The sequence below is a fragment of the Camelus dromedarius genome, chromosome 10 (genome assembly GCF_036321535.1).
Source record: "Camelus dromedarius isolate mCamDro1 chromosome 10, mCamDro1.pat, whole genome shotgun sequence".
NCBI lineage: Eukaryota > Metazoa > Chordata > Mammalia > Artiodactyla > Camelidae > Camelus > Camelus dromedarius.
Window position 1 is genome coordinate 34959839 of NC_087445.1, and position 22692 is coordinate 34982530.

General features: G+C 39.8%; 1 protein-coding gene across 3 annotated transcripts in view; it reads right to left on the reverse strand.

Annotated features, from left to right (window-relative positions):
• Positions 1–22692, reverse strand: part of DOCK8 (dedicator of cytokinesis 8) — a 223457-nt gene that overhangs the window by 187957 nt on the left and 12808 nt on the right. Inside the window, exons 3-5 of one of the 3 annotated variants that reach the window (XM_031449810.2) lie at positions 21801–21849; positions 19116–19233; positions 15446–15605 (exon numbers count right to left, since the gene is read on the reverse strand). Coding sequence is in view for 1 of the 3 variants with exons in the window: in XM_031449809.2 (XP_031305669.1) it covers positions 12281–12333 (53 nt within the window). In the remaining 2 variants the exon portion in view is untranslated. Of the gene's footprint in view, positions 1–11116; positions 11136–12280; positions 12557–15445; positions 15606–19115; positions 19234–21800; positions 21850–22692 lie in introns of those variants that run through there. The other 2 variants (XM_031449809.2, XM_031449812.2) reach the window with 2 other exon arrangements.

Here is a 22692-nt window from a genome sequence, read left to right on the forward strand (position 1 = left end):
CTACCTCTGTCTTCACCTGGCCTCCTCTCTGTGCATCTCTGTGGCTCTGTGGCTCTTCTCAGAAGGACACCAGTGATTGGAATCAGGGTCCACCTTAATCCAGTGTGACCTCATCTTTACTTGATTACAACTGCAAAGACCTTATTTCCAAAACAAGATGATGTTCACAAATACCAGGGTTTAGGAATCTTTTGCAGGGACACAATTCAACCCACAACAGGTGGTCTGTTAAACAGCAAAATATAACTGATATTGATAGTCTTTCCTATAATTTTTTTTTGTACTTCAAACACATGAAGATAAATGCAAAGATAACAAAACAGAAAGGATTACCATGGTGGTGGAGGGTGTAGCTCAGTGGTAGTGTGTGCTTAGCATGCATGAGGTCCTGGGTTCAAGCCCCAGTACCTCCATTAGGAAATAATAAAGAAACAGACTCACAGATGTAGAGAAGGAACTAGTGGTACCAGTGGGGAGAGGGAAGGGGGAGGGGCAAGATGGAGGTGGAGGATTAAGAGGTACAAACTAACGGTATAAAATAAGCTACAAGGATGTATTGTACAACATGGGGAATATAGCCAATATTTTATAATGACTATACATGGAGTATAACCTTTAAAAAATGTGAATTACTATATTGTATACCTGTAACATATAATATTGTACATCAACTATACTTCAATGTAAAAAATATGTTATTGTAAAATAAATAAAATAATAAAATATAAAAATAAGTAAGTAAATAAATACACACACACACAAAGAAATTACAAAATTTAAAAAAAAAGAGAAGATTACCATATACTTAAAGATAATACAGGACAGTGTCAGTGAGTTTCAAAATCTCCCAGGAAACAAAGATATAAGTAGACTATTTTACTTATTGCTAGTGCCAAGCAAAATTTATTACATATTAGACACTATCAGGTATTCAAAATATCCTTATTCACATGTTAGACTTATTTTATGGGGGAAAAAAAGCATGCTTTCTAAGATTCAAGAATCCTCTGTTCCGCATTACACGTTATGTTTGTGTAAAAGTCAAAATCATGTTAGAGCCTCTGGTCACCACTGCCCCACTTCTCTGCCTCACCCAGACTTTTGAAAGGAGTGGTCTCTGCCAGCTTCCTCCATTTCCTCTGCATTGACTCCCTCCATAACCCACGAAACCCGACTTCCTTCCCCACAGCGCCACTAAAACTGCTGTTTCAGGGGTTCACACTGGCCACTGTCAAGGCAAATCCAACAGCTCTTCCTTTGTCCTGATAATTTGGCATCTGACCTCTTTAACTGTCCTGCTAGCTCCATTTTCTAATACTACCCCAGTCTGCCACATCTCAGCCACATTCTTCTTCCTCTCTGTGTAGCTCTTCTCTTGTACCAACTGGCAGTGACTCCCTGGGCCCATTCCTCTTTTCTTCCCACGATGCTTTTCTACGTAGAAAATGTTTCCATTCTTCATTCCCATCCCCACCTTACTGATGACTTCCTAATCAATAGTTCCCATCTTGATCTCCAAGTTTCTCATCTTAAACTGCCATCAAGAATGTTGTATATTTTATGCTCATCTCTATTAGCCAGGTAGGCTTGGTTTTGCTGTCATAACAAATAATCCAAAAAATCTTAGTGGTTTATAAAAATGAAGACTTCCAGAGAGCAACTTGGCTCTGCTCTACTTGTCTTTATTCCAGGACACAGGTTGACAGATCAGTCTGTGTATGGAACATTGTCCGTTACATAGAAAGGAAGAGATGACATAACAAAGGCCAGGTTAGCTCTGAAAGCTCACCTCAAAGTGACCACATCACCTTCAATAAGGTGAAAAGTAAAATTCTCTGACAGGGAGGGAGAGCAAATATATGGAAAAGTGAAACTGGCCACATTCTCTTAAAGATTACCAGAGAAGTACAAAATCATCCTCCTAAAACTAACTCAAATTCCTAATATTTCATAATTTCTCACTGGCACTATCTTTATCCAATTTCCTCAGAATGGAAATCTTGGTGTCACCTCTTTTATAAACTTTACTTTACCCAAATACAAAAACACTCTTTGAAGAAAATTTGGAAAATATACATATACACACACACCAAACACAAGAGAAAACAAAAGTCATCAATAATCCTAATACCCAGGTATTATCACATACTTATCACATGTTGACACATGTGCTTCTGGTCTCCTCTCTATCACATGGATCAATCTATTTAATCTCTATAAGGAGATATATACATGTTTATTCTTCCATAAAAAATGATATCATACTATTCTTATAGCTTTGTGGCTGTTAAAAAACTTACCAAGATAATTTAAATATTTTCTTCCTCCTATTATTTTAAAATATCCTCTATATGGGCAATGCACATTTAAATATCCAGTTTTGACCTCTCCCCTAAGCCTGGGGTTCCTGAATAAAACTACCTAATAGGTAATTCCATTTGAATTGCTAATACATACCTTAGGCTTAATATGTCCCCAGTTAAACTCTTGATTCAGCCTGAAACCCTGTTCCTCCTTCAGTCTTTTTTTATTTCTGTTAAGACCATCAACATCCACACATGCCTCCAACCTCAGAGACATCTTGATTTCTCTTCTTCTCTCATTGTCCTCCCCTCGACATCTAATCCATCAACCCAGTCTTTAAAATATGTCCCAGAGCTGACTGCTTCTCTCCCTCTCTGTTCTCACCTTTCCCTGGATACTGTACCACTTCCAACCTGCTCACCTTGCTTCCACTCTTTGCTTCTCTAGGGGACCCAGAGTGATCTTCTAAACGCAAAGGCCAATCACATCGTGCCTCTGCTCCCAAAACCTTCCCAGTGCACTTGGAATAACATTTAAACATTTCCCTTGGCTCATAAGGCCTTTTTATGATTTTGTCTCTGCCTACTTTTCTCATCATCTCTACCACTCTCCCCCTCATTCACTCTACTCAGACACACTGGCCCTCTTTTCTTCCAACACAATAGCCTTATTCCTGCCCCGGACATGGCATGTGCTAATTCCCCTGCCTGGTCCTGGCCTGGAGGTCATCTCCTCACTTGACCATTCTACCCAAAGTATCCGCATACCTGATGTGGCCCTTTTACTTCTCTGCATAGCACCTATTTTATCTGATATTTCCTGGTTTATTTCTTTATTGTCTTCCCATTGAAAAATTACTTCTTTCAGGACAAGAACTTTGTCCGCTTATTCACCACTCGAGCCTCGGCACTTAGAACAAACACTGCCAGGCACATAGTAGACGACAATTCACATTTATGAAATGAGTGAATGAATAAATATTTAGTTGTTTCTCAAGTCCAGCTGATTCCCTTGGAAGTGTCTGTAGATGTAGTCCCCTTTCTTTCCATTCCCGGTACCCCACGTATCCAGACCTCATCACCTCACACTGGAATGACTGCAGCTGCTCCTTATCCCTCTCAAGGAGCCCCTTCCAATCCATTCTGCACACTGCCAGTTCTCCTTCCTATTATGTCAGTTTCACTTGTCAATCACCTCCCCGTCCTACAGGGCCTGGCTGAAGCCTCACCTCCTCACCCCCCAGGGCTGCTACTCCTTCCTTCCCCTCTGAGTTATGTCAACCTTCCATTCCTGCCCTTAACCCTCACCTGGCCACACAATTAAACACCATCGCCCGTGTTCACCTATGTTAATCTGCTCACTCCTGCTGAGTTCTGGGGACATATATTTGTTGGTTTGGGGGTTTGTTTTCCTGTCTCTCATAATGCCTTGAGAAAGTCATAGGCAATCAAAAAAATTCTTGTGAGTGGAATGAAATTACTGGGGAGGAAACAAAATACAATTGGCAAATTGGATACCCCTTCTAAAGGGCTACTGGGAGAGTAGGTAGTTATTTAGGAAGAAAAAGTAAAATATTAGCAGGTGAAGCAAACCACTTGGAATGTTAACAGGAAAATGCAATTTTGTTCCCATAGAGAATAGGCGGACACCGTTGCCTTGAAACAACATTCATGTTAAACAGCAGGATAAAGTGCATTTTTAGTGGACTTTGAACCTAAGTTTTTCTACTAGCCTGAGGGGAAGTGCATGGTTATTCTAGTCGAAATTACTGCATGAGGACTAGCTTCCCTCTGCCTCCCTAACACCCTGGTTCCCAGGTGGGTAACTTTTGATGAGACCCCAACTTCTCTTGAGTGTTCAGAGTACCCAGCAGAGAACTAAGTACAGAGAACTCAAACAGTTCCACCAGAAAAGGTGTCTGCTCTGTGCTGAGTACTGCCCTGTGTACTCAACATAGAGCAGAGCAAGGCAGAGCAGAGATTTGGGGAAAAGCATTTCTATTCACGTCCATTCTTCCCAACTTGTCTAATTCGAGGTAAGATACAGCAGAGGAACCACATCTCCCTGAACAAACAGGGGAGAATCCAGCCTAACCACTCGGTTTTACCAAGGCCAAAATATCCACATAAAGATTTTTGAGCAAGTGCCACAACCTCTTTTGCTAATCTTCATTCTTTCCCTAATCATATGTCCAGGCAATAAGACAAAATCTTTATTCTGTGCTCTTAAAATCATATTCTGTAAAAGTAAACATGTTAGTGACCTAACTATTTATCTCAAGTCAAATGCAAATCATAAGTTCATTCATCTGATAGAGAAAAAAAATTTATTTTGAAAAATTTCCTGGCCATTCTAGGAAATGAGTAATGTGACTATAATGTAAGGAGTGACTGAAAAACATTACCAGAATGTACACATCTAAATAATTATTGTTCTTTATAATTTCACACAAGAAGTGCCATGCAATTTATCCTGATGGAGCTGTTTTCCTGAAATCACTCTTGGAAGTTCTCTTTGCAACTGCCTTCAGAGCCACTTGAAGAGACTAAAAAAGTGGCTCCATTACTTTATAGTCACTTCTTGTCTTTAACTCAAACTGATATTACTTAATTTAACAGGCTTGCTTGAATGTTAAAGACTTTGGCTCATTCCAGAAACCATGTAACATATTGTTTACAGATACGTGCACACACACACACACACACACACACATACACACAATAAAAGTACATGTTGGTGATAATGCTGGCCTCTTAAGGAGGAGAGGGGAGAACAGAATGGGCGAGTAGAACAAAGGGGGACTTCAAATTTATCTGTAATGTTCTCTTTTTTCATTTAAAAATATCGAAAGTAAAAGTGACCAAATGTTAACATTTGTTAATTCTGGTGGTCAGTGGGCCCTTAGGTACTTGCTATGTTATCATCTGTATTTTCTATATTTTTGAACTTTTCAAACAAGAAAAAAGAGCAGATTCTCTGTCAAAGGAAAAAAATTTCATACCATTGATTTACTTTTTTAAAATAAATGTACTCCACTCTGTGAAAGTAATTCTAAAAGGATTTTAAAAATTGTTCTGGATAATGCTAGTATCCTTGGAATAAGTGGCACGTCCCCAAAGATAACCACTTGCAAGACACAATACCTGGAGGGAGGGCTAGGTGGCAAGGGATGGCTCCGTCCTTTTCTGGTCCATATTGTGGGTTAATGTCTCATTCCTTGCCAGCAGGGCCATGACTTGCTTATCTTTGTATTTCCAGGGCCCAGCACAGCACTTAGAACATACTGACCATTAACAGCTGGAGTCAATGAATGAATTAATAATGATCAAACTAACTGGCCTAGGATTTACAAGCCTACTAACTTATCCATGTGCTCGAAAGTCAAGAGATGGGAGGAAGATGAAGGGGTGGATTATTTACAGTTCTTCATTCCTCAATCTAGTTCCAGTTTAGCCTGAATATCACTAGGTAACCTTCTGCTATTTTTACATTTGGCCTCTTCTACGGAAGAATGATGAATCTTACCCGCTGTCCAATGAGAATGATAGATCTCCTGAAGGCTTTTGAGGTTTCTGAGCAGAGCAATACTAACATGTGTTAGCCCCAAAGCCAATCCTGGAGGAAGAGGAACTCAAAAAAGTGTGAAGGAACCCCATCTTTCTGTACTCTGATCCAAGGGAAAACTCATACAGTGAGCTATGTCACCTGGTATCTTGTTTTGTGAGGAAAAGGGATCTTGATTTTTCTATTTATTATTTCATTTAAAATTGCTAGAGTTTATGCAAAGGAAGGGCAGGTACAATTTTAGATCATTAAGCAACATAAAAGCAAATTAAAGTGTGGCCAACCAGAGTCTAAACCAGAATCAAAAAAGAACTAAGTTGCTAGAACAATTTACCTTTATTATTAATCCACCTATTTAACGAACAGACACAGACAGTGAGAAAGACAAAGGTTACTGCCACTTTTAGTTGTACATAAAGCAAAGGAAAAAGGAGAAATGCAAAACTATTTTAATCCCTAACAAATGACTTTGGAGGTCATGCAGGGATCTGGGAGAGAAGCTGAACAGGAAGAGGTAAGAGATATTTAAGAGAAGAGGTCAAGATTTCCAATAAAGATTTAAAAGAATGATAAAAACAGGCAGCGGGTGTGAATGTGAGGAAACAAGCGCTCTTAGGACCACTGGTGGGAGTGTAAATAGGTATCATTTTTCTGGGAAACAATTTGGCCGTGTGTATCAAAAGCTTGAAAAAGGTTTCTCTCCTTTGAGTAATCAGTTCTACTCATAGAAATTTTAAGGAAATATTTGCACGTAAAAATGTGCATAAGACTGTTCCATCAAGCTCTGTCCATTATTATAAAAAAGTGGAAACTGTCTGTCTTCAGACCCAATCATAGAGAATTGATGCAATAAATCATTGTATATCCAATCAACACAATTTTACACAGCCTATGTAAATTATAATATAGCTTTACATTGATTAACATGGAGAGTCATTCATATTTTTAAAAGTAAAAAGTACAGCATAAACAGTATGTGAAATATGATCTCATTTTTGTAAAAATGGAAGGATGTACATCCAAAAGTTAACAGCTGTGACTTAATGGGTGATAGAAATGTTTGCTTGTTGTACTTTCCTACTTTTAATGATGAACATAGATGAAAGGATAGAAGACAGGAGAAACTCTGGTTCTGCCATTACCGTTTCTCCTTTTCTAATCTTGCATTTGATCTGAACACAGTAGAAAATGATATAATGGTCTTATACCTTAGGCCGACTTTACCAGTTTGTTTGATTTCATCACACCCCTGTATACAGATGCCTTTGTGTATACACTTTCAGACATATTATTCTGTTTTTATTCTGTGTACCTCCAACCTGTCAATATAGCAAACTGCACTACTAAGGTGCAAACTCCAGAAGCACAGGGATCATGCTTAACCATAACTATGTAAACTGTTGTATTTTCCTAGAGTCTAGAGAACCTTTGCAGGTGCTGACTGGTGGTAAATTAGACTGAGCGTTTGAAGGAAGAACAGGGAGAGCACATTCCTGTTGCTTTAATCCTTGTTATTGACCAAAACATAAGCACCTGGTTGTTCACCACTGAAAAGAACTAAACACCATTTTTTCTTAGCCTTTCTCCAGCAAGAAGTCTGAGTATTGTCACATTCCTGCCTGTTAAAGAGGATGGCAAATTGAGGTGCTTTTAATATCATCTCATTCCATCACTAGCTCTGTGTGGGGAGTTGAGATGGTAGTTCTGGTCCCCTGAGCTCTCACCATCTCCCTAGGTAACCACATGATGTAATTATATTTTCTTTTCCATGCAGAAGTAAACATTAGCTCTGCATGTACATGTGAACTATCAGAGCTCAAAGAACTCCAACTGAAAATTTCGCCCTGGCAGAAGGGCCTTTCAATTGAACTAGATACCTGAAGTTCAAGTGGAGCTTTTCCAAGAATCTGAAGAAAAAAAAAGTGATTCTGAATGTGAAAGACCAAAATTTTGAGTTCAGTTGCCTGAAGCTTTTTCTTGTGGTCTTTGGTCTAGAACACGTCAGACAAATGGCAATTCCTGAAAGGACCCACGCCCTGTTCTGCCATCACCACTAAAGAATAGTACCGTTTCACTGCAGACACACATTTATACATATGATTACATATATTTTTACACTTTTGCATCCTTTTACACCTTTTACACTTTTGCATGAAAAGACTGCATCATCTTTGCAGACAAAATTAGCAAACACTTCCTAGGAAAAGTTCAATACCTTCATTTTATTCTATTCTTTATGCCTCAAATTATTGGGATTGTTCTTGAATGCAATCTGTCTTCTTGGATCTTGTTTTTATCTTCCATAAAATCACTTTAATGACAATTATTACGCATTACATTTTTTCCTTTTCTACAATGATGAAAGGAAGGTATGTAAAGTTCTTAGCACAAGATTCGGCACATACTAACTAGTTAAATTTTACTTATAAAACTATTACTTATCTTATTGTTATTTAAAAACAAAACTGAGATGGCAGCATGGTGTTTAGTGGTTAAAGGAGAGGATTCTGGATCAAGGTTGAGTGCATGTGAATCCCAGCTCTGCCCTTCGCTGCTGTGACTTTGGACAATTTCATAACTGCTTTGTGTTCAGTTTCTCCATCTGTAAAGTGGAGACAGTAATTGTTCGTTCTCCCAGGGGTGAATGAGTTATGACATGTAGAGCTCTAGAGCCATACCTGCCTTAGGGTAAGCATTATATAAGCACAAGTTATCATTATTTATTCCTTCCAATCCGGAATGTCTGTTGGACCCATTACTGTTTTTTTCTGCATTCTGCACTTCTGTCCTTTACTCAAGATCCTTACTTTACTTTAACAGTTAATCTAGATCTACATCTGTTCTGTGTTTGAAGGATACTACAATTTTGTTTAATGAGTTTTCAGAATAGTAATACTCATTTTTATTATATATGAAAGCCCTATATGCTAGTAGGAGAAAGAGGTAGTTAATAAAACTTGGCACTCATAAAAGGACTGTATTATGATATTTAATGCAGCATTGCCTGAAATCCCCAATGCAAACATTATTATGAACTGCCTAACTCTGATCTAGTCATTCCTTTGTGCACAGGAAGTCAGTGACAATTAAACTGAAATGAAGACAAATACCTAACATTTATGAGAAATTAAATTTTACTCTTCCAGCTCAGAAAAATTCAATGGTGGATTTTTTCTCTAATATCTCCCTGAGCTGTGGGTTCTAGAGAAATGTTTAACTGTAACAAGTCATACAGTCACATCAGACAATTGCACTTGGTGCTCAAAAGGAAACCAAAAAAGTCCTGCAATGATTTCCAACACCTGGAAATTTAGGCTTCATTAAGAGGATGAAAGAGCTACAGCAATCATGAGGAAATGGATACCGGTAGCTTCGCTTTGCCTGCCCCTGAACTGGGCAATGCTGCTTGCAGGAAGCCACAGAATTTGGGAACAGTGGGAAACATTCTTTTCCTACTGTGAGGTAGTCAGCTCACTCTTTCTGAAGGCTGGTGTGGGCAGAACTGAGCTCTTTACAAATAAAACTTTTAATACATCAGATTTGAATTTTTTTTAATAGGAAGCACAATGATTTTACCCCACCAACACTTGTAGCGGATACTTTGTATCACTGGGGCATAAAAGTGAAAAAAAATAAACCCATGCTGAATGTACTGATGGCCATATTTCAACAGTGTCTTACTTCTGTAAGCTAATCTATTAGAAAAAATAGTAGATAGGCATGCAAGGGAAAATATTTTCTTTTCCTACTCCAAAATTGCAAAACATCATACTGTTAGTTTGTTTACTTATTAAACATGGATCAGAACAATTTGCTGCTACTGAAATGATATTTTTTTAAAAAATTAATTCCCTCCTTGCTTTTAAAGGAAATTCTTAGGAAGCATGGATCAAAATAGCACATGTCGAATTAAGAACACAGTCTTTGGAGCAGTTTGTAATCCCAGCTCTGCCACTGCTGTTTGCACAGCCTTGAACAAATTACATGGCCTTGTGCAACTATATCTCCAAGCTTCATTTTCCTCTTCTGTATGAGACTTAAGGTGTATCTCATGGGGTTTTTGCATGACTTAATGATATACCCCATTACATACATAACACAGTGTCTGGGACATAGTAAACAAACAAATGAATAGTAAATTTTAATATTATGTTAATATTAGGTATGTCCTTATTAATCCACTCTTTTGAATAATAATTTCTGCCAAGTTCCTTAGCATACCTTTTCTACCCAAACATATAAAATGCTTCAAAAGGGAAAATAGAACCCCTCAAAACAGGAATATCCAACCCTGATTTTTGCCTGAGGATTAGGGAATCTTTTAGATTTTACTTAACTTGAGTGGGGCTCTTCTTGGTCAGATTGCATCACACATTCTGTTCCACTGAATGTGTCCAGTATTTCCAGCACAGAGATGGAAGACATAAAAGGGAGGACATCCACCCCAAGGCAGCTGCAACCTGCTAATGGCATCATCATATCCAGCCCAACTGGTCTCTGTATGGGAAGTTCTCCAACTTTAGCTTTCCTTCCTACTTTCCTTTCTTAGGATCGTAAAGATGGTGGCAATGGAGATGATAATGACAATGATGAAGCTGATGGTAATGTTGACGAGGCCAGCTAACATTTATTTAATATTTATTCTGAGCCAGACACTACATGCATTTTGCACATATTATTTCACTTAATCCTCTCAACAGTCATATGAGGTAGGTACTATGACTAGCTCCACTTGACATATAAAAAACCCAAAGTTTAGAGAGGTTAAATAGCATGTCCACTGTCACAGTTAGTCTGGAGCAGAGAGCCAATCTGCAAGCAGATCTGATTCCAGCCAGGGCCTTTATTCTTGACCCCCAGGCTACACCAAGCCCTCTGCAGCTTTCAAGATTGCCTTTAGGGATTAGTGCAGGTCCCACTGCTCTCCTCAGGTTAACTCCACCCAACCCCAAGTTCTAACATCTTTCTGTCAGAGTCATACTACCTGACCTAAAATTTACAGAGACGGTAGAGCAGCAGCTGTGGCAAGTGGTACATCCATCAATAACTTCAGTTTCATTCCCCACAACCCCCAAACGAATTGCCCCTCCTGCATGGCAACAGGCAGGAAACCTAAGGCAGAAAACAACAACAACAACAACAACAAAAAAAAACCCATAGGGAAATCCCCGATACACTTTATGCCCTTTGACCAGTAACTTTCGGCCTCCAACATTCATATACAGTACACAATAATAATTAGACTCACTTTAAAGATGAAGAAATAATAAGGTAAGAGGAATGGTTTGCTCACAGCTACACAACAGGTGGAAATAAAATCGCCAATAAAGCTGAATACGTCCTCTGGAAGTCCTTACTGCCGTATTATTCCGGGCTTCTAATTCCCGTTCGCTCAAACCTCTTTACACTCCAGCAGCACAAAAATGTACCGTGGAACTAGCCTTTCACAGGCTCAGCTCAAAGACTAACAAATCCTAGAGCAGTGAGGGCAGTAAAATAATAAGCTGCCCCTTCAGGATGAATTTCATATTATCTTTTAACCAGACAGTCTAGATTTCTCAGCGCAAGACAAAAATGTCTCCAAACACTTGTCAGCAGTTTTCAGTGGAGGAAAAAATGCAGTTAAAGCACCTCCGGTGAGAACTTTGAGCAGTAAATGTGCTTACATTTAGTTTGTGCAATTTTGATTATGAATTGGATGGTGAGTTGGATCCATGTTCTTGGTTCTTTGCCGGGAGCGCTGGAAATGTAAAAATGTCAGCCACGGGCCATTCCTTTTTTGTTTGTTTAAAGGGAGAATTTAAAAAATCACTTTTTCCACTTCATGGCTCCTTTGGACCAGGGAATAAAAATAGCGATGTCAGCAGGAGCCAAACTTTTTTCTGGAAAAATAAAACGAGAGGGAAAAGAGCCCTCTTCAGAACAACAGAAGTCTTGAAGCAGCTGCCTCACAGCAAAAACTCTCATTTCAACCACTTCTTTTGCCCCTTCTCAGAGCATCCTCAAAGAAAGGTGCAGTTTATAAGAAACTCCGTGGCGTGCCCGGCACTGCTAACCCTGCGCCCTTCATACTCCCGAGCCCAGCCACCTGTCAGAACCCAGAGGGCGGCGCGGGAGAGGAGGCACTGGGGTGACTGGAGAGGTTGATCTGGGAAGGGACACTGATGGCTCAGGGCAACCGTGAAGGCTGGGATTCTTGGAGAGGGGCTGGCTGAGCCCAGCGTGCAGGCCATCCGCGCTCAGCTGGCCCACCCCAGCCGCCTTGGGGCCCCGGTGACCCCTGGGTCTCGGACGCGCCCCCGGGACTCCCATAGTCTCGGCCGGCGGAGGCTCCCGGAGCGGCCCCAGCGCCACGCTCCATTGGCCGGGGCCGTGCGGCCGCGAGTGCGCCGCGCTGCGGGGCGCGTCTTACCTGTTGATCTTAAGCGCGAACGCGCGGCGTTCTGAGTTGGGCAGCGTGGCCATCGCGCGCCGGCGGCTCGTCGGCCCCTAGGGTCGCGGGATGCGCACAGCTGGGGCCCCGCGCGGCTCAGAGCCGCTGCAGCGCATGCCGAGCGGGGCGCGAGCCTCATCTGTCAGTCGCCGCTGGAAACTTCCGCATTTGCACCTTCGGGGCTGAAATCACCCGGGGGAGGGCCCAACCTCAGAGCTGCGGCGGCCAGCCTTGCCACCCGGCGCCTGGCCTGACACGCAGAGAGCAGCGCGCGAGGAGGGTGTGGACCACCGCGGAACTGCCTTCCGGATGCTCTGACCGTCAGCGCGCTGTTCCTGAGGCCCTTACCTCAGGCAGAAAGGAGCGCGGGCGGATGACCCGGCGACCACTGAGCGACGCCGGAAACTCCATCTGCCCGAAGCTGAGAGGCTGCCAGGGCCTGTGGGCAAGAGCTGGAAACGCGCGCCTTCCGCCCGCCCCGCAGAATTGGCGAGGTCGGGAAACCAACCCTGGAATTCTTTGCTCTAGGCCTTATTAAGAGTTCACACCATGCTCGAGAGAAGGCAGATTAAATTAAAAAAAAAGAAAAGAAAAGTTTCAGACTGAGAATTGTACTAAGTCCAGCCCCAAACTCAAGAAAGAAGTAAGAAAAGTTCCAATGCTCACGAGAGTGGAAGTCCGTGTTTACTGGCTTGCTCTAAGTTTTACTATGCTAGAGCACTCTCTGTGCAATGCGTTTGTTTGTCAACTTACCCAAAAAACAAGAAACGGAGATATGTTTGGTTCAAAGCTACACTACTGTCCAATATGGTAGCCACTAACCACATGTGGCTATTAACCACTTAAAATTATGCTTAGTCTGAATTGAGATGCGCTGAGTGTATAAAATACACACAGGATTTTGAAGACAGTACAGAAAAAAATAATGCAAAATATCTTGTCAATGATTTTTATATTTATCACATGTTAAAATGATACTTTGGATGTATTGGGTAAATATTATTAAAGTGAAATTCACTTGTTTGTTCCTCCCTCTTTAAAACGGACACATTAAAGAAAATTTAAAATCACATATGTAGATCATTATATTCCTATTGGATAGTGCTGGTCCAATGGAACCTAACTTATGACCTAATATTAAAATACCTGAGAACTGAATTCTGTCTCTTGCCCATGACCTTTCTTTCTCTGGTTTCAGCTGTCTCAGGTAGTTTAGTAACTCTTCAGAACTGGTTAGGTAACTCTCCTGCCCTCTTCATGTATCAATGCCCTTAAGCATAGTATAAGACAAAGGTCTAAGTCTAACAGTATATAGACTATGAAATGAGATCCAAAGGAAAGAAAGCTCTTAGAAATGTGGAGTTTCTGACCTTCAAAATTCTCCCAGGTATGTTGACTACACTGGAATTTCTAAGCAAACATTTACATAAAAAATACTAAGAGAACAGTTCAATAAGAACTTCTTAAATAGGAACAAATTGATGATTTGTAGAAAAAATGTTTACACTAGAGTCTTCAATCCACTCTGTACTGTCAGCCTTTCAGATGGGCTTCTCTCAGTTTCTGAATGTTTGTGACATACACTCATACAGAGAAAAAATATACTAATGTCCACACAGTGTAATGAGAACATCTCAAATTTTCAGAATTTGCAACCAAGGAAACCTCTTTTGTGTGTGCGTATGGGAAGAATCTTAAAATCTCCCATCTATGTCAGCCCATGCTGCATTTAAATCATTCAACATAGCATTTGGTACCTAACTATGAAAGTAAGGCCAGTATCATTATCTTCTATCCAGTCAATTCCCTGCTTAGAAATGATGGAGAAAGGACTCAAAATTTCCTTAACAGCCTTTTAATAATTCACCATGAATGTGTGATCTACTAATGTGGCAAGTGCCTATTTTTAAACTTTATCTGCTCTTGGGTATAATCACAGATTGCTGGGTAACTTCAAAAATAACTAAGTGCCTTGCTTCCCTTTCTCACTCCCTCCTATTTCCCTCTAAGACTTCTCTCCTCATTGCCCCTCTGTCCAAAGCCTACTCTGGAAGGCCTCCTTCCTTCCTTCCACACCTTATGACGTCTCTTGGCCTTCCTCCTTCTCTGCATCTTTGTGCCATTTGATTTTCTCACCTTCATAAAATTCCTCCCTTGACGTCTATGACAGACATTACATCAATTATCCCAAATTCTCCTGTAGTTTGCCCCAAATCTTCTTCTTACTTCCCCAGAAAACCAATCTCTTTCCTTACATTGCATCTCATTTTTTGCAGCAAACAAGTAACACTTACCTTGTACCAGGGCCTGTTTTAAGCCCTTTACAAATATCAATAGTTAATTAATTAATAACAACCCTTAAGTAATAACATTATCCTCACTTTGCAACTGGGGAAACTGAGGCTCAGAGAGGTTAAGTGACTGGCCCAAGATCACAGACTTGTACAGGACATTTCCAGTCCTACAGTTTTTCCTATCTCCCAGATATTTTCCCTTGAATATCTTTAAACTCCACAATCATGAAACTGAAATGCTCTATCTCCTCTACCCAGCTGTAAGCTTGCCTCCATAATCACCCATTCCTGTTGGGGCACTATTTCCCAGTTGCCAGTTTAAAACTTTAGAGTCATGTACTGGATGGGGAAAACAGGAAATCTGGGTTCTAGCTTCAGGTTTTCAGTGACTGTGTGATCCTGAGCGAGTCACACTCAGTTTGGATCACAGTGTCCTTGGTACTCGAATGACATCATCTGCTCACTTCTTTATAATGTGTCAGCTCTAACTTTTTCCTCTTCTTTACCCTTTAGAACTAACCAGCTAGCAAAGCCTGTCATGTATTCTTTATAAATATCTCTCCTTTATAAACACCACTCTTCTCACTACTTCCATTCTGGCCCAACTCTTATAAATTAGTGTCTGGATAACAAAAATAAGATTTTAAATGGCTCCTTCTTGTAGTGTCTCCTTATTTCAACTGAATCTGACTCTACTACTGTATTGATTTTACTAAAACATTTGTTTTATCATGTTTCTTCCCTGCTCAATTAACTTTAGTGGCTTCCAATAGCCTCCAGGACCAAATGTGACCTTCTCCTACTGGCTTATGGTGACTTTTCCACTTCATGTAATAACTCTGTCCCTTACCTCTCTGTTGAAGCAAGGAAGATCTCCAACTGGAGAAATCAGTGGTCTTCTTGCCTGAGGGCCTTCTTTACTCATGTCATTCTTCCTACCATCCTCACCAACATCACATCCAGACTCTGCCCATCCTTCAAAGTTTGAGTCCAGTTGTCAACTTTCACCTCTGCGAAAAAGAGTATCTCATTCAGTCTGACTGTGCCCTTTAATTAGTTAAATAGGTCACTACCAGTAAACATAGCCTAGTGGAATGCAAATGGGTGACATTTGCACATTTCTTCCCTTATTTCCCAAAACATTCAAGACCTCCATCAGATTTCATTCAAACGCCACCTTCTATGACCATTTATTTAACATTGTAATGCCCATTTCCCTAATTCTGACCCTTCCTTTGTTTTTCTCCATAGCACTTCTTGCTATCTAACATACTATATATATTATTTATTTGTGTGTTTATTGCCTCATGCTTCTAGAATATAAGTTCCATGAGTGCAGGGATTTTGTTTTATTTGTTACTCTATCTCTATTACCTAGAATAATGCCTGGTACAAAGTCAGTGTTCAATGAGTTCATGTTGCATAAATGAATGAAGAGCTGATCCAGTATTGAACAGAGGGCGACACTCAATACATACTCGTTGAAGTGAACTTGAATGAAAGTGGCCAAGTTCACATTTCTTTCAGAAGGAAATAAAAGCCTTTTTTACTGCTTGAGTTTTTCAGCTGTGCCTTTTTATAATATCTTCCAGTCCTGTTTTGGATTTATTTCTTAGGTTGAGAAATCAAACTAACACGTGGATTATTACTAGCAAGTAAATGTCTTTCTATAGTCTTATAATTGAGGACCGAAACAGAAAGATTTCTGTGCTAGTATTTAAAGCCAGCCATAGCTCAGATATTAGAATTTGGAGTTTCTAATTTTCTCCACTTCGTTTCTCATGTTGTCACAAGAAATCCGTAAATATGAAATATATTAGATAGTGACAAGTGCTATGGAGAATAAAAATTAAGAAACTTTCCCTTAATATATATACATTAGTGCCCCTTATCCAGTTTCACTTTCCATGGTTTCAGTTACCCTTGGTCAACCATAGTCTGAAAATGAAATGGAAAGTTCCAGAAATAAACAATTCATAAGTTTTAAATTGCACACTGTTCTGAGTAGCATGATGAAATCTCCTGCTGTCCTGCTCCTTCCCAGCCCAGACGTGAATCATCCCTTTGTCCAGCATATCTGCTCCACAGTCACTTACTTGCCGTCTTGGTTATCATATGCGGTATCACAGTGCTTGTGTTCAAGTAGCCCTTTTTACTTTTTTTTACCACAAAGCACAAGAGTAGTGATCTGGCAATCCAGATATGCCAAGAGAAGCCGTAAAGTGCTTCAAGTGAAAAGGTGACAGTTCTCAAATTAATAAGGAAAGAAAAAACATCATATGCTGAGATTGCTAAGATCTATGAATCTTAAGAATGAATCTTCTATCCTTGAAATTGTGAAGAAGGAAAAAGAAATTCATACTGGTTTTGCTGTCATACTTCAAACTGCAAAAGTAACAGCCACAGTACATGATAAGTGCTTATAAATATGGAAGGCGTTAAATTTGTGCACTAAGGTATTTTGAGAGCGTTAGCACTCACATAACTTATTACAATATATTGTATGATTGTTCTACTTTATTATTAGTCATTGTTAATCTCATATTGAGCCTAACTTATAAATTAAACTGTATCACAAATATGTGTACTTAGGAAAAAATATAGTATATACAGGGTTCAATACTATCTTACAGTTTCAGGCATCCACTGGGGATTTTGGAACATATCCCCTTTGGATAAGGGAGAACTACTGTATACATAAATATTATACATATGTGTGTGTATATATATATATCTGTTATATATTTATCTTACTATGTATATTAGCATTTTAAATGTAGGAGTTAGGCTATATTCTAAGGTAAATGCTGTTTCATATTCAATAGGAATATTCATACCATAGCACGTTTTGTAATTAAAGGACCTTGGATTAATTCATGAATGAATGAATTCCCTCATTATTATTTGTGTGCCTTCCATTAATCCCCCAAACATTTTCCAAGTGGTTCCCATATGTCAGATTCTGAACTAAACGCTATTAGGGGCAAAAGGATTAATAATACTTGTTCCCTGACTTCCCAGAACTCATGGTCTAGGAACAAGATACCTGTTACCAAAGAAAGAAGAGGCTTGAGTTCTACGGGACAATACAGAAATTTTTGCTGCACAAAACTGTGAGAGTGAGGAAGCATAGACAGGAAATGATTTATTCTTGTGGACAGGGTGTTGTCAGAGAAATTGACGCTGAGGAAGAATGACTTTGCTGACCCTGTGACATGGGAACTAGTCTTAAATGACAAGTAAACATTCACTCGATGGAGAAAAGTGCATTCAGGCTATTCTAGGCAGAAGGAGCACTACATGCAAAGGCAGGGATCCAGGAGACACCACTGTGCATGCCAGGGATGAAAACTATGGAGCCCAGGGATGCAGAGTGGAGTGGTGAGAAATGAAGCTCTGAAGGTGGGCAGGACCTGAATGTGAGGACCTTGTTAAAGAATTCAGACTTCATCCCAAAGGCAATGAAAACCACCAAACAGTGACTGCTTTTTCTGTATGTAGGTCATTGTCTCTTGGAGGTTATCTCTTGCCACCTGACAGTCCACAATAAGGACTGTCTAGTAGAGTATGGGCACAGGGTGGTAAGGATTATGTCTCCCACATCTGGCACTGCCATCCCTGTCTTCCTCAACCTGAGCATACCCACACAAGACATTAATGAAGAAATAAACAGTTCTTTACAGGAGGACTTAGGCAATTTTCCCAAAGTCATATCGCATAGAGAGAGGGAGGATTTGTTGAGGAGAGAAAGCCCGGTGCTGGTCCTCTGATTTGGTTACTTCTGCTCCTCACTGGAGTGCCCCCACATGAGTATCATCCCTGCCTCTTTACCCACTTTCTATCAGTCTACCATCTTCTCCCTAAAGAATCAACGATCCATTCCTTGGTTTATTTTTCTGTTTGGGCAGTTTCCCAGGCATCCACTAAATGTTGTACTCTCTCCTTCCCTTAGTTTCTGCTGTCCCTGCAGAGGGAAAAGTTGAGTTCTGATCTACCTTGGGGTGACTTAGTGGTGGGCTTTTATTTTAGTCTACAGTTGACATTCTTCACATGTAAAATGTGGTTAATAGTGGCACCTCTTCCCAGGATTGTTATAGAGATTAAGAAACATAAAACTCTTCTAGTAAGTGACATATAATTATTCCTGTTATTATCATTAGCCAAAATGTCTACAGAAGCAAATAACTAAAAGTCTAAATGAAAGTAGTTTAATCTCTAAGTTTATTACCCAAATAAACCGAGGAAGGAGGTCTAGACCTAGGTCAGCAACTCAGCAATGCAGTCAAGCAGCCAGGTTCTCTCCATTCCTCCATTCTGCCATCCTCAGCACACCGGCCTTGTCACGTTGGTTGTCCCTCTCAGTGACCTCACGGCTACAAGTTGGCTGGCTCCCATGACTCCGATCGGCCACAGCACACACCAGCATCCCAAGAAGGAAGAAAAAAGGGGGCCAAGGCTTTCACCATGTGAAGTTCTGACTTTCTCAGAAGTCCTCCAGGAAACCTGCCTTTAGTACTCACCAGCTAGAGATGGGTCAGTTGGTGCTCCTTGGCTACAAGGGAAGTGGGGAAATAGTATCCAGAGACAGAAGTAGGTGATCATGTTTGGCTTAGAAGTACTCTAATTCATTCTCCTGAGCTGCCAAAACAAAAGAGGGACACAGGGGAGAGTAGTTATTGGGTAGGCACTAAGGCTGCCACTCTCATTTCATTTCAGTGTAAGTAGGATAATGCCCACAAAGCACAGCGCATACTGCTGGTCATAGAGTACGCTCTCAGAGAGTGTGATTGTGATTCCATCATTATCTGGCATTTGTGTTGCTTTGAAGTCATATAAATTGGATTTTTCCCTACTTTTATTGCAATGTAATTGACATACAGTACTGTACATTTAAGGTATACAATATAATGATTTGACTTACATACATCATGAAATTATTACCACAATAAGGGGAGTGAACATCCATCACCACATAAAGATAAAACATTAAAACTGTTTTTATATGTTTACTATTATTTCCTCATAACAGATTCCCAGAAGTGGAATTTATAAGGTCAAAAGTTATAAACTCCTGCCAAAAATGCCTGCATGAAATCATGAGGGAAAAGTAGACAAACTTAAATTGAGGGACAGTCAACTAAACAACTGCCAGTCTTTAAAAAAATGTCAGTGTCACGAAAGACAAAGAAAGGCTGGGAACTCGTACAGATTAGAAGAGAGTAAACACGGTGAGTATAGGCAATAAGGGACCCTGGAGCGGGTCGTGGATCAGGGAGAGAATACTGTAAATAAAATTACCGGGGCAACCGGCAAAGTCTGCACCCTGACTGTGTATTTGATAATAGCATGGCAGCAAAACCACATTTCCTAAATTTGATACTTGCACAGTGGTCACATAAGAGAATGTCCTTATTCTTAGGAGGTACACGCTGAAGTATTTATGGCAAAGGGCAGAACAGTATGATGTCAGCAACTTAATTTCAGATGGTCATTAATGATGATGACAATGACAAAAATATTAGAAATATTAAAATTTCAAATCATAACAATAAATTAACAAAATAATTAGTCAATCTAGGTGAAGAGGATACAAAAGTGTCTGCTCTGTAAATTTGAAAATTCTTCAAAAAGAAGTTAAAAAAATAAACATTACAAACATAATTTTGGGTTTTGTTAGTTTGTGCCTACTTATCACCAATGTATATGAGAACTTTCCATTATACCTTCACTAATACAAGCATTTATTTTTAATTTTTGCAAGTTTGCTTGGCTAAAAATAAATTTTAAAATATTTTATTTATGTATTTATTAGTTAAAGGAGTTGAATATTTTTCTATGTTATTTCATTACATAGTTGTGTTTTTCTTTTGCGTCTATTTATATCTTGTCCCATTTGCCTATTAAAGCCTTAGAGTTTTTCTTATTGATTTATATCCACCCTTTTAAGTAATATGTTACCAGAGCAGGGTATCTTTCTTTAAGTGACTATGATCTCCCCTACTACCTTGAGCCATTTGGAAAAAAAACAGAAACAGGTAAGTTTATAGGATTTCAGAAATTTTGTTGGCCCCTGAAGCCTGTCAGCACCAGATCAAAGTTATTATGAACTTTTGAAGTGCTTTTATTCCCATTTCAATGTTCTTCTATGTCTTCCACTTCACTTCACCCCATGCCCCATATATTACCGTTAACAATTCACACACCATGACAAGCACCTTCTTTCGGAAGATGGAAGAGCAGGCTGCATGGTGGTTCTTTTGCCTGACTCAGAGGCCCCTCATCCTTGCACACAACTGCCTGGGCAGCACCACAGACTAGATACAATACTATGGCACAGTTTATCTGTGTGATCTCTAGAATTCTTACAACATGGGTGTTGGATTCAGGCACTATGATTGCCATGCCCCCAAACCTATTTCCCACCCACTAACAATTTATGTCTTTTAAGACAGAAGTTCTCAAATTTTGAGAGGATCAGAATTACCTGGAGAACTAAGAACAAACATAGGAGCCCAGATTCATTGAAGTAGAATGCAACATAGACCTCTATAAGTCAGCCAAGGTCTCCAAGTGACTCTGTTATATACCAAAGTTGTTTGAGAGTCACCAAGTAAAATGAAAATATTCCTAAAGGGTGTAAGATTAAAACCTTTTATCAGCTGAAGTTTTAGCTTGGACTATTTTAAAAGTTGAGAAGGACAGCTTGAAGAAATGGCAGATAAAATATAAGTAATCTGTATGAGCAGACATACTAGGAATTTAGGATCCTGATGTGGTTCTCTTTCCAGGACCAGGTCATTGTTCAGCAATAAACTTTTTAAAAACTGAGTATACTTACAAAAATTATGACTCACTATGTTGCACACCTAAAACATATAATACTGTACAACCAATTATATAACTCGATAAAAAATTAAAAATTATTTAAAATATAAAAACTGAATATATTAATGTAAATGCTCATGTAACCCATTCCCAATGAGTGTATGGCTGGTAAATGGAATCAAAGCACATCTTTATTATGGTTTCCCACTGCCTCTTCAAAGTGCACTCAGTGCAAATAATCTTTGTCAGTCTCATATGGGAACACGGGCAGGCCCTGTGACTTTTCTCTTACTCTTAGGTCAAAGTTCTTTTTGCAAACATAGTTTCAAGCCTGAGACCAGAATATCTAGCCCAAGATATTGATCAAAACTCCACCTTACCTTTAATGGCAAATACTCTCCCAGCTGGGGTGTGCTTCAACCTGGCATCCTGCAGTAGCAAAAGAGGGGAAGGATGCATGGTTGGTTTCTTCTCTCCACTTTGTGCCACTTCTCTTTTCTCCCATCCCAGGTGGTTAGGCAGTTTCTAACTGCTTGGGGTTGGAGGAATGATGAGATAAGGAGGCTCTTACTATTCAAAGCTGACTGTTTTCTTTGGGGCTAACTTAGGTCCTTTGGAAGATTGTTCTCCTGGAGATTTCTTTCCTCTAGGTCATTTTACCTGGTTGTGCATTTCTATTCCAAGTGTTCAAAGGTGACTCCTTTGCAGCTCCCCTCTAATTTCCCACTGTAGAGTCCCTCACTTTCTAAGTGATCCTACTTGACAGGACTCCAGATGACTTTTGGTTGGATCTTTTCCATGTGGCCCACATCTGATTCATTGAAATTGCTCACAAACTCCTTGTCTTGACAATCCTGGCTGATCCCAACACAACCTCTAATTTGTGCCCCAGGCCATTTAACATCTTTGGTCAGGAGTCAGGCAGCATACTTGTGTCTCCCAGCTGCAATTAAATTGTCATTTTCAAGTTCTGAAATGTGTCTTAGAAGACTTGGAAGGAAGTGGCAGCCCTCCCTCATTTATGTCCTCTGTCCCCCTAAACAGAAATGGGAACTCTACTTGGCAAATTCTTCTTAAAAAAAAAACAAACTCAAACAAACAAACAAACAAAAAACTGCAGAAATCCAAGAGTCATGGAAACAGTTCTCAGAATTTCCTTAGTAATTTCTGCATATACTGGTCTGGTTTTGGAATATCTTATTTTGTTGTATTCATTTATTCCAGTGAAACTTACATTTCAACATTTTGTTACTGTAGTTTTAGATATCCCAC